Raw genomic sequence first — 12,821 nt, 5'->3', positions numbered from 1 at the left:
TCTAACTCCAATATCACAGTTACCACATGGATATTTGGAGGCCATTTTGTATTCTGTGGTATATAAAATAAATGCTATTTATTCTGTTGCAGTAGTTAAAACGATACATATATTGACATGAGGAGTTGTAATGAGGCACTTGACAATTTTAGGTTTTATTGGTATCCAAGCAATAAGTAGGGCAGATGTCTGAGGTCAGTTATAATATAGATAAATTTTATCTATATGAATGAATAAATAATTGGTGTCAAAAACTGTTATCAAAAAGTAAACTAGAACTAAAGATATAAAACTTTTTGTGAATTCAGGAATGAAGTGATTAAGGTCCAGTTGAGATCAGATAAGAAGGGACTAGATCAGGGTGAAAGTTTCTGACCTTTGTACCAGCAGATAACAGCAAGCTGCTCTGAAAAACATAATATTAATGTTTATAAAAATTGTTATCACAGTTTCTTCTATCCAGATAGATTTTGGTAACTCTGAAATGTTTACTATTTTTACTCTTTACTAAACTAGGCCTTATTACAAATTACATCTGGCCTGCTAGAGCAGCAATCACAACTCAGCCAAATGACATAGTAAGCACATTTTGACAACATCCAATAGCTATCACTCCATAGCTCATCTGGTAGTATACTGAAGTTGTGTTCTGAAGGTACCTGGTTCAAAACCTCACAGAGGGATTACAACATTTTGCTACAAGTTGAAGTATCCCATCAATACAATATACTATATTATGATAATTTGACTATTAACAGAAAATCTACTAAATTTATTATTCTACTTATTTGTTTTATTTTATTGCTTGAGAAACTGGACTTCAAGTTGAATAACTTCAATATAATTTTAATCGCTGACACATTGCTAAACTTGCAATTAATCTGCCTGACTCGGGTGGTGTAGTGAAATTAATTAATTACCACACTTATTTCATTACATAAACTAATTACATCATTTTACTCAAGGAAGTAGTGACTTAGCAAAAACTGACTCCTTCCAGACTTCTTTTAGCAAGTGTATCAACAATCTGACAGAGAGACAGACCAATTTCAGATATATTTTTACAACTTTACCAGTTATTTTAACAACCTGACAAAGAAGAAAACTCATTAAAATATATTTATCATCCTATCATGTTTAATAATACTATAAAAAAGGCTACAAAATATCCTTGTGGAGTCTGCACCATTGGTATGAAAAACTCCATTCCACCATCAGATGTACGGGACTATTTAGTGAGTGGTTCCATGCCAAATGTGTAACTTTAAGTGATAAAATACTTTAAAATACGGCATCCTCTGAAATTGAGTCATGTATCTAAGCAATCCTGCAAGACAAATATAATCGCAGAAGAAAATTTTGTGTCTGATCCAGGCGACTCAATTCTGAATACAGTTACAGACGCAGTTGTTGCACCATCTAATCCTAATTCCTCTTGTACAGAAAATAATATATCCTTAACGTACTTAGAGAATAGTGTGAGAGAAAATTACCGCACAAATGCGGAAGACAGACTAAAAATGGCTGCCACCATAGGTTACGGTACTTTTAGAAGAAAACCAATTTTTGAAGGGTCAGATTACCATATTAGAGAATAGGGTGGTCAGCAGTGGGGCAATAATGGAAGAGCTGAAGGAAAACTAAAGAAATCACCTGAAAAAATAGAAGATCTGCTGGTTACGTTAGAAGAAGCTCAAGCACGACTTAAGTGACAGAAGAAAAATTAAACATTCAATATATCTTTGGAGAACACGATCAAAAACAAGAGTCACTTATTTAAAACAACTCTAGTAAAATAATTCATTTAACCCTCCGAGTGTTGCATTACATACCCCAGGAGTGTTTTGCCATTTTTGTGACTTTTGCAGGGTTTTACAAAAATATTTTTAAAACATCAATAACTAAAAATAAGTCCATACATATATACATATTTGTAAACTAGAATAACTAGGCTATAATAAAATATAAGATTTTAAACACTTACTTTAATTTTGAATTTTTTCCTGTGGGTAGAAACTCAAAACTTCAAAAAAATTTTGAAACTTTTCAAAATAAGGATTTTTTAAATTTTTCCTGTTCACTTTATACATTAATCAAAATTGCCATTTTGTACACAATTTATTACTGAACAAAAATATATATACATTTACACACTTTTTTTAACACAGTTCTACAGTTTCCAAGTAATCTGAATTTGATTGGTATTCGTCCCCACTACCTGATGAGAAGTCTGTTAGAGAATCATAATCCAACAACTCCACTTGTACGTTGTCATCAGATTGTTCATCCAATTTACTTAGGTTGTCATCATAGACTAAATTTCTTATGTCATCACTTCTATCCAAATAACGGCTCATTTTAAAATAATAGTAAACACCACAGACACCAACAAAGGTTAGTTGTTCTAATGTCAAAATGAACTGGCGCAGCTGATGTTCTACAAACTAAAGAGTAAATAAACTACATTTTTTTCTGCAAAACAAAAGGCATTATACAATAACCATGAAGCCTAGATGTTCTAGAATCACATAGTATTCGAATAATCTCGATATCGCTATTGACAATAGGTAATATCGGTAGAAAACTACAGTGTTGCGTAACCATCAGAAATCTGACGCAAAACACTCGGAGGGCTAAGGCAAACTATATCAGGTCTTGATACCAAACTAAACAAACTAAAAAACACTAATCAAACAGATTCCAGGTTTACTATAAGTACTCAGACTTCAATGAACACTTTACCAACATCGGCCTCCTCATCTCTTGTGTTGGAAATGGCACAGATTAGAGCCCAGCAAAGCGTAATAATAAATTCTTCTGAGCAACAAACTCAAAATAACCATCCAAAATTATTCAAGACAACTCACAAAGCTGGAAATGTCTGATTCAACTCAACACGAATTGGCTCAGATAAAACTCAGACAGGACTTTATGGAAAATACTTTCAAAACACTGCAGGTACACCTAGGCAGTCAAGTTTCAATACATGTTTCTGGCCGAGCCAATTCCATCTCCTCAACACCAAGTAAACAATAAAAGTACAAGGATAGTAGCTAATCAGAGTGCATACAGTATGTCCTTGCAAGCTGCCAAGTACAGGTCCAATCATCTAGCTTGTAGCACTGCAGAACCCATTAAGGAGAATTTAATTCAACCAACAATGCCATGGAATCACTGGCGTTAAATGTCCCTCAAGATGCAATTCTCTGTCAATGTGGAGTTACAGTTAATGAAGAAGTTTTTATGAAACCAACAGAAAAGAAACCACCAATCATAGCAATAATCTGCTCTAAGAAGGAAAACCTTGAAGATTTCTTCAATAATCACATAGACATCTATAGAATTATTGATGAGCAGTACCAAAACGGCCCTGTTAAACATTTTTCAGAAGCCAGCCATTTGAATAAGTTATAGGAGAAAACAGAAAAAGAACATCAAAAAGAGCCTTAGCACCAAAGCCAATTAAAGACAAAACACTGACAATTTCCCATCACAATGCTAATGAAAATCTAGTTAAACTGACGACTACAAAGAATTCACCAAATCCCCCAAATAAACTTTCTGTCCAAAAATGCAGGAAATGATTAACAAAATAGGTAGGCTAAATCACATCCTTTAAGAAATAAATCCAGATATTATCATCCTCAGTGAACATGGATTAAAAAAGAACAAAATAGAAAATACCAGAGTACCAAATTACTGTCTAATAATGCATTTTAGTTGTAAAACCCACAAAAAAGGAGGTGTTACCATTTTTGTCAAAGATGAACTGGAAACATCGGTACAGCCTATAAACATAGAAAACAACCAAGAACTAATATGTGAGATGTGAAGGATAAAATTCCCTCGGGGAAAGGCAGTTGTACATTTTTGGTGTCTACAGAACTCCTGCAGGACAACTTGAGAAAGCACTAAGTTTACTTTCTGCAACAATCAACAAGCAGAAAACCACCCACTTATAGCCCACAATAATTTTGATGGCCTGAAATCAGATAGGAACAATCAAATGTTAAACAACATCTTGAGCAGCTCAGCATCTCAAGACTACCACTACCCCCAACACGAGTCAACCCCACATCCATCTCATCAATAGATTTTATCTGTACTAACCTAGACAAAGAACAATTAACTTCAACTGTGATTCATGCTGGAATTTCTGACCATACTGCTCAACTCTGTGAAATAAAGTACATAACATTAACAACATCATCATCATCCCAAAAGAATACAATACTCAGAGTATTAAACCAAGAAAATCTATATCTTCTCAAGGCTCAGTTTAAACAAGAAAACTGAGAAAATTTAAAAACTGCGAACTCAACTGAAACAGCCTACAACTTTTTATCAACTACTGTTGTCATTTTGAACACAGTTTGTCCTAGAAAGACTGTGCAACCGAGGAAAAGAAAAGCACCAATATACATGGATGAAGAGACTAGAAGTCTCAAAGCAATATATCTGACATATCTTTGAAGGCATGAGTGTACAGGTGCACAAGCAGATAAAAATTAAATGTGCGAGGCCAAGAAAGACTATGACATGAGGCTAAAAACAATCAAACGGCAAACAGCTGCAGATCACATAGCAAATGCTTAAAACAAATCAAAAGCATTATGGCAAGTTAACAGTCAGAGAGATAAAAAAATGTTCAAATGCTCCTCAGCCACAACTCAACATAAAGTGAGAGATCACCCCCCTTTAAATAGCTAATCACCTCAATGAGTTTTTTTTTTACGAACATAGCAGATCAAAAACAAAAAATAAGACTGCAGTCCAACCACAAATCATAAACCATGATCTAACCTAGTTGCCTCCTACTAACGAACATGAAATTGAGGCTATAATTAAAAGTCTTAAACCTAAAATATCAGCAGCAGGGTTTGATGAAATCTCAGCAAAAATGTTGAAACACTATAATAAAGCATTGACTCGACCTCTGGTCAAAATAACAAATTTATCCCTAGCTCCAGGACGATTTCTGTCAGCCTTCAAATATAGTAAGGTATGTACAAAGCTTAAAAGTGGGAGCCACATAAAGGCTACTAAGTATATGCCCACATCTCTGATCCCAACCTGCTCCAAAGTCATTGAGAAAGTAGTTTTGAAAAGACAAATGGACCACTGTTAACTAAACAACCTACTAACAGATAATCAACATGGCTTTATTAAAGGAAGGTCTATAACATCGGCCATTATCAAACTTTCAGATTTCATCATTGATAACTTGGAAGGAAAATTCAAAGTCAACGGCATTATGCTCGATTTCAGCAAAGCTTTTCAGGGTATGACTTGATCCTTTACAAACTTGGTGTTAAAGGACATACCAAAGAATGGTTTAAGAGTTATCTAGAGGGAAGAAGCCAGACAGTAGATATTCAATATACACATCATCCAGGAAGGAAATATTTAAATTCTAACCTAACCATAAAGAAAATGATTGATATGTACAAATCATGGTGCAGTGACAATGGAAAAAGTACCTGTAAAAGACAAGCAGTATTACCATGTTTTTTTCAAGCCAGTTCAATCTGCACTTTAAGCCTCCTGGAAAAGACACTTGTCAATATTGTGATAGTTTTGAAAATAGGCTATTAAAAGCAAATGAAGAGGAAAACGGGCTATTGAATGTGAAAGAGAACTTCATCTAAGGAAAGCAGAAAAAGCTCGACAAAGTCTGAGAGATGACAAAAACAAATGCTCCGAGGACTACTATGTCTTCACATTCGACCTCCAAAAGGTTCTTGCATTCCCCAAATTAAGCACCTCTGTAGCTTATTACAAACATAATTTATATGTGTACAATTTTGGCTGTCATGTACTCAACAATGAGAAGGCTTTTATGTATGTGTGGCCAGAAACAGAGGGTTCAAGGGGATCCCAAGAAATAGCAGCTTGTTTGAAAAGACACATTACTGAGAATGCAAAAAATGTGAAGCATATTGTCACATTTTCTGACAGCTGCACAGGCCAAAACCGTAATATCCGTAATATGTTTTAAGACTAATGAAACTTTTGCAAAGTGGAGAGATCTGTGCCGAGGTTATTGAGCTCAAGTATTTGGTGTCTGGTCACAGTTACTTACCAAATGATTCAGACTTTGCTTTAATAGAAAAGAAGGCAAAGAAAACCACAAACATATTCTCTCCACGTGATTGGTATAATATTATTTTGGAAAGTAAAAATAAGAATAAGTTTTTTCTTGTGGAAATGAATCATGATGACTTTCTTTCTACTGAATCATTAGAGCAATCTATCACCAGAAGAAAAAATGAAGATAAAGATAGTGTCAACTGGTTAAAGATTAGACTGGAAAAAGCAGAGCCACTAAAAGTAAAGTACAAAACCACTTTTTCAGCTGACATTCCCTTCAGTGTGGTACATTTTGAGAAGAAACAAAATGTTGGGCATCCAGTATTGAATCTGTGAAACATCGTTCAAGAAAAGCTATATCCCTTGGGAAAGCCCATAACAATGGCAAAAAAAAGAGATATGATGGATTTGTTACAGTACATTCCCCCAGTTCATCATACTTACTACAAGAACCTAAATGCTGGAGAGAGAGGGGGACCAGAACCACCTAGTGATGATGAGTGTTTCTTGTATTCTGACTAAAGGTAACGAATACACAGTTTTATATTCATTGCTAAAATAATGCTAAAAACAGATTGCAACAAAAATTTAACACTGATTGTGTGAATATCACTATATTTTTCTGTTCAAATGACCATAAATAAGTTTAACACTACTTTGCTAAGTGTATTATGATCTGAAGTAGTTTATTACTTGATTTTGCTATTATTACTTAGTTTTTCATTCAATAAAATAGGTTTTATCAAAAATGTCTCGAATCTTTTTTATTCCTGTTCAGTTGCCAATGTGACTAACTCCAAAAAAAGTTATATATATATTTTTTTTTACCTGTTATTTTTCATTACATATGTACCATAACCCATAAAAGGTGCAATATTAAAAAACTTATATACCAGAACTAAACTAAACATACATGTATAGTTAATTTTTTACAACACAAACTTTAGAGCTTGATTTCTCAAAACTGTTATGATTGGAGTTAATCAGTTTGGCATCTGAACGCCTCATATAATACTAATATAACTGATACAAAACTACTGTAGAGATACTGCTACAACAAGCACATGTTTATACAAACTCACAATAATTACATAATGAATAGATTGTTATGATAAAAAATTATTTTACCTTCCATACGAGGTATCTCCTAAAACAAACACCTTCTGATTGATTCGGCTTTCTAACTGCAATGCAGCTTTTACAGAATACTGCAATAGATTATCTGGAAACTGAAGGCAAATCTGAGGAAAAATCAAATGTTTTAATTTGAATGTAGATTTAGCCATCTAATCTAAAACCTAAGGTCACTGCCCACACTCTAGAAAGGTTGAAAAATTAATCCAATTACTCAAAATTACTTAAATTTAATTTTTATTATGGAAATGTGTTATTTTCAAAGAGTTTATTAGAAGTGCCTTTAGTATATCTAAACATAAAATTATTTACAACTTAGGCTTTAATTTAAACAATAAAAGATTTGTTCTGACTGTAACATTTAATTTCATGGTGGAAGAATATAAAGACTGCTCAATCAATGGCCATAAACATGTTGGCTTCACAAATGACAAGCACATGTGAGCTACTGTTCACCAGCCTCTCCATACAGCTTGCCAAGGAGTTTATTCTTTTACAGAGACTTCTCGGTTTATCCTAATTCAACTCAACAATAACCTTTTTTATAAGTTAGCATATTTAGAGACAAAATATGACTGCTATCTTTCAATACAATTTACAGTTAAAGTTGTACTTGACCAGGAAGTTTTGGAAACCAAAACAGGTTCAAGTTACTCAAGTGCCCAGTTTTAATTTTAACTAAATCACATAATTTTTTTGTCACTGAAACAGAATTTCAAGTTTAGGTAAGAATAACACTATGCTATAAAAACTGTCAGATTTAACTAGCGGACAACTTTTTTTGCGACAATATTATTAACGCATTTTTTTTTTTAAATCAAGGTTTCCTTATTATAATGCTTAGTGAATAAATTAAATTATGCTCTATTCAAATAGGGTTAAGTACGATGAGTAGACCTGGTTATTCGAAATTATCCAACAATATTTAATTATAATACACATCGATATAATCAACCAATAGTAATTAAATTGAACATCAGCTAAATCATTTGTACCTACTGTATACACATTTTCACATTCTAAACACAATAAGACTTAAAGATAATCTACTGTGTCTTTCTCGGTTTCAAGACGTTTGTTTTGTTTTTACGTATTCTTTATTATTTAAATGTAATTTTTCCTGTCACCTGTCTTAATTTTATCAATTTGATTATGGTTATGGTTCCTTTACTATTTATGACATTACGTAATTGTTTTTAAACTATTTCTATTAATTTGAAACAAGTGACTTTAATCTAGTATAGATACATTGATAGTTCGGTTACTCTATATATAATGTATTGATGATTATAATAAGCGATATAAAAACCGGATCCGCTAATATAAATCCGAATCGTACTCTGCTCTTCAAATAAAAAAATATTTACTGAATTAAACAGAAAACACTCCATCAATCTTGGATAGCACCTACAGTAGTTACAATAGCCTACTCTGACTTAAAATATGAGTCATTGCTGCTACCTCATTCTTGTCCGAGTGAGAGAGAGACAGTGAATAATGGCAATGAACCACAAACCGGCCATCTAGTCGGTTAGCTGATTTGTAATAGTTCCCTTGACCTTAATATAATTGATCATTCTGATCATAATCGTTATTGATGCTAGTGATGAGTGTGGATAAATGTGTGCCAATAGTGGTAGTACTATGAAGATTATAAAAATAAAAGTTCAATACCTAAGTTTGCTGACTTACTACAGATTGGACTGTTTAAAACCTTCAGTCATAAAGAATCTCAGTAAAAACTTGAGACCCATGCAAGATTTTATTTGAAACCCAAATTCTATTGCTTAAAGAGTAATTTAATTTTTTCTGTTACTGTAACACTAGTACTGTTTTTATTCAAATGTTAGTTTATATAGTTAATGTTACGTCTTCATATAAAAATACAAACATTTACAATAATTGTTCATGTTAGATTATAGATGTTTTCATGGCTGCAGAATAATAAGCGGCCACCAACACAATACGATAATGATTATATCGAATGATATGGAATCATCGACATTCATGATCACACAAAGGACAAAAATGTCAGACCAAACAACATGATAGACATTTAAAAGAACCAATATGGTTTGGTCAGTTTTCAATCTTAGAAATTAATGTATATATTTACAAATTAAAATATAATATATAATGAATATAATTACAACAAAACAATAACATTTACTCATCTTATTTATTTTTAAGGATAAACATGACTGCTTGTGAAACAAAGAAGACACTTGCATCACTATTCCTGCCAACATTAGTCAATAAAGACACACGATTTTAATTTTGAATTTATTTTGAAGTAAAAACATACTTTGAATAAATTTAGAACGATGATGTTGAATTGAATTACGTTTTAGACTTTTTTACATGTTATTTTATATGTTGTAATTACATGTTAATACAGAGAAATTAAAATTTTATGTGAACAAACATTTTGGAAATTATGAGATTAAAGGTCGAGGTGGCAAATCACGAATTTGACGTTATCAACGTATTCTGCTCATCCTCCTTAACAAATAATATATATGGTTTTAGGGGGTGCAAATGACAAATAACATGATTTTAGAGAGTATATACATAAATAGTTTAAAGTTCTTAATGTTTTAATGTTCTGTTTGGGTGCTGGGTCTGGATATCTATAAATATTATCTGCAGGTGGGACTGATAGCGTGGACCATCCACTAGTTCGACAAATCATAGTGAATTGGTGTGTCTGAGTGTTTTGTCGGGCATGTTAAGAGGTTACGTTTCGACCAAAACGAAATTATTTAGTTTCTGTACATTCTGTGGAACACACTAATGGTAAGTGTTCTCTATTAATATCCATTTATATATGTATTCATATTAGGGGTATTCATGATTTATTAAGTTTTTTACATGGTACATAATTGCCTTTCCATTACAATTTAACTTATATTTCTGATCAGCCCCTCTAGAATTTGATATTTTACTGATAGGTTCTATATCGAGGGATGTTTTTCTTTCCTTCGGTGCTGCCCCGCGCTGATGGTCGGAGGCACTCGTCTCAACTCGATAACAACTAATTAATTTGTAGCTCGAAATTTAAGAAAAACATTGTTCATTTGGATCAAAATTCTGCTCAATTCAGTATTATTTTTCATTTACATTATTTGCAAAGATGGCGCCGCATCCGATGACGTCATCACAAGGTTGAATCATGGTCACAAAAGGTCACGTGGTGCTCGATGTGGATGTAGAACATGGAAATATTGCTCCGCGCTTGAAAAGTTGTTCCATTTTTGATGTTCTAGAACTTTGTTATTTCTCATTTCCACCCCGTCAAACCTTATATTGTTTTGTTCTGTAGGACGATTCCAATAAGTTAATAACGCGAAACTCGTATTTCGCCGCTCCGGCTGTTAATGTGACAATTACCAAAATTTTAAATTAAATATAAAATAACTAAATTGTATTTAAAGTATTCTGGAGTCACGTAGTATTATTACTTCACAATTTAAAAAAGTGCTCAAATGGATCACCACTAATAATCACAATTTCTTGACTATTCATATATTCTTCAAGATGATCGGCAATGCACTTCTGAGACCAGGAAAGATTTGTTTATATCCAAAAATCTTGAGCCGATATTTGTATATTTATCGCTATTTTTGTTGTCACTAACCTCCTCCTACATAAACAGCTGGTAATGATGTCACAAGTCTAAATAAAGAAAGCTAGCAATGATTAAATAGGAATATCTATATGTCAAATGTGTATTTGATAGTATCGATATTTAAATCCAATAATTATCCAGATTGTGTTGGTGGCCACTTATTATATTGTAGCCATTTTCGTAGAGCATAACAAAAAAAATCTGTTTGATGCCCCCATTATCTGAGCTTTAGATAAGTTTTGCACCAATTTTGTCAAATTGTATTAGAAATAATTTAGCATCAGCTAATGGTACAGAGTACTTTGGGAATTCTTTCATACTTAATCCAGGTAACAGTTATTTTGCAGCCAGATAATGACTTCTAATTGCTTATAGTTAATAGGCCTAGCACTATGGCAATTGTTATAATATAATTAATTTATCATTATAAATAGCATTACATTCACATAAATATATTTCAATCTGCTAAACGGTGCAATACAAAGTAATTATTACCAAAGTAAATCAAAACTAGATACATACTTTTGTAAAATTTCCTTTCTTTATAAACTGTTGACATTTGTCCAAATCAAAACATTCATCAAAATTTGAATCTGAAATTGATACAAATTCGTTACTAATGCATGTGCTCTTCCTATTTATAGTTTCTTCTGGACAAGAACTAAACAAATCCATTAAAATGAGATTAATTTACTTTCATACTACTCTAGCTCTAGACAACGACTAAAAGCTACAAAAACTAGGTTAAGTTCTGAATAAGAACAGAATACGACACAACTCAACGAACGAGCCCTTACTCCTTAGTGAGCCACCCACATGCGCTGATCTTTTTTTCTTTCTTTCTTTCTTCTTGTTTGCTGAATTTCAGCAGGTTGTGCTTACTTTGAGCATGGAACCTCGATAAACATTCTTGTATGTATGACCAGTTTTTTTTTATATTACCTTATTTATAGATTTAAGAAAACTTACAATTTCCAGTATTATTTCCATATCAAAGCTCGTTAAAAGATCTTTCAATGTATAAGGTGGATCTATTTTCTTCGCTTTCAGTTTAGTGAACAATTCATGTCTGAAGTCGTTATATTGCACACAATCAAAGATTAAATGTTGAAGACTTTCTATGGAACCTGCATTGCATTTGAGGCATAACGGAGTGAAATAACAATTTATCTTAAATAGGGTTTCATTAACCCAAGCATGTCCAATTCTTAGTCTATTTATCGTTACTATTGTATTTCTACTCAGTTTGTAATTATTATACCAGGAGGGGCTATCAGGGGCAAGTAGTGATTGTTTAATTGCGCCAACAAAATCTTCCAATGACACTTTAAAATCTGTTGGTTCTTCACCTGCTTGGGTTGCCTCTTTTACCAGCCTATCTACATGTTCATTGGGACCTATCCCCACATGACTTGGTACCCATTGAAAAATGAAGTATTTATTAACTCTCATCATGCAGATTGTAATGGCTGATGCCAGATTTTCTTCATAATCTGCTGAACTTGCTGCCTTTATGGCTAGTATAGCAGCTTTTGAGTCAGAACATACTACAATGTTATCATAATTTTGTTCGTTTGCTATTTCAACAGCTTTCTTTATGGCATACAGTTCTGCGGAATAGCTGGATCAGAAACATCGGAGAGAAAGAGTGGGGGCAGAGCCGAGCAGTACCGACAAAATCCGGAACACACGGCTGATCAGCGACCTCAGTTTGGAACGGTTCTGATTTTTATTATCTATTACGAATTTAAGAGTCGTTTTATATCCGAACATTTTTGAAAAACATTGAAATAATATAAAACGTATACTGCAATAATGTTTATTCACTGAATTATATTAAGTTTATATCCGAACAGACCTGAAAAACACAGAAATTAGACTACAAAATCTGTAATAAAGAGTTATCACAGTAGATGTGTTAAGAAATATAAACTAAGTGGATTAAACCAGAAACTTGTGAGGAAATGTT

General features: G+C 32.8%; 1 protein-coding gene across 3 annotated transcripts in view; it reads right to left on the bottom strand.

The window, feature by feature from the left end:
- Positions 1-12,821, bottom strand: part of LOC124363073 (2-(3-amino-3-carboxypropyl)histidine synthase subunit 2) — a 46,283-nt gene that overhangs the window by 22,250 nt on the left and 11,212 nt on the right. The window contains exons 1-2 of one of the 3 annotated variants that reach the window (XM_046818164.1): positions 11,375-11,669; positions 7,219-7,331 (exon numbers count right to left, since the gene is read on the bottom strand). In XM_046818164.1, coding sequence (XP_046674120.1) covers positions 7,219-7,331; positions 11,375-11,527 — 266 coding nt within the window. In that variant the 5' untranslated portion in view covers positions 11,528-11,669. Of the gene's footprint in view, positions 1-7,218; positions 7,332-11,374; positions 11,670-12,821 lie in introns of those variants that run through there. The other 2 variants (XM_046818173.1, XM_046818182.1) reach the window with 2 other exon arrangements.

Source organism: Homalodisca vitripennis, chromosome 1 (assembly GCF_021130785.1).
Source record: "Homalodisca vitripennis isolate AUS2020 chromosome 1, UT_GWSS_2.1, whole genome shotgun sequence".
In the NCBI taxonomy this organism is placed as follows: domain Eukaryota; kingdom Metazoa; phylum Arthropoda; class Insecta; order Hemiptera; family Cicadellidae; genus Homalodisca; species Homalodisca vitripennis.
The sequence above is the reverse complement of the archived record's forward strand: the minus strand, read 5'-3'. Positions and strand labels throughout refer to the sequence as shown.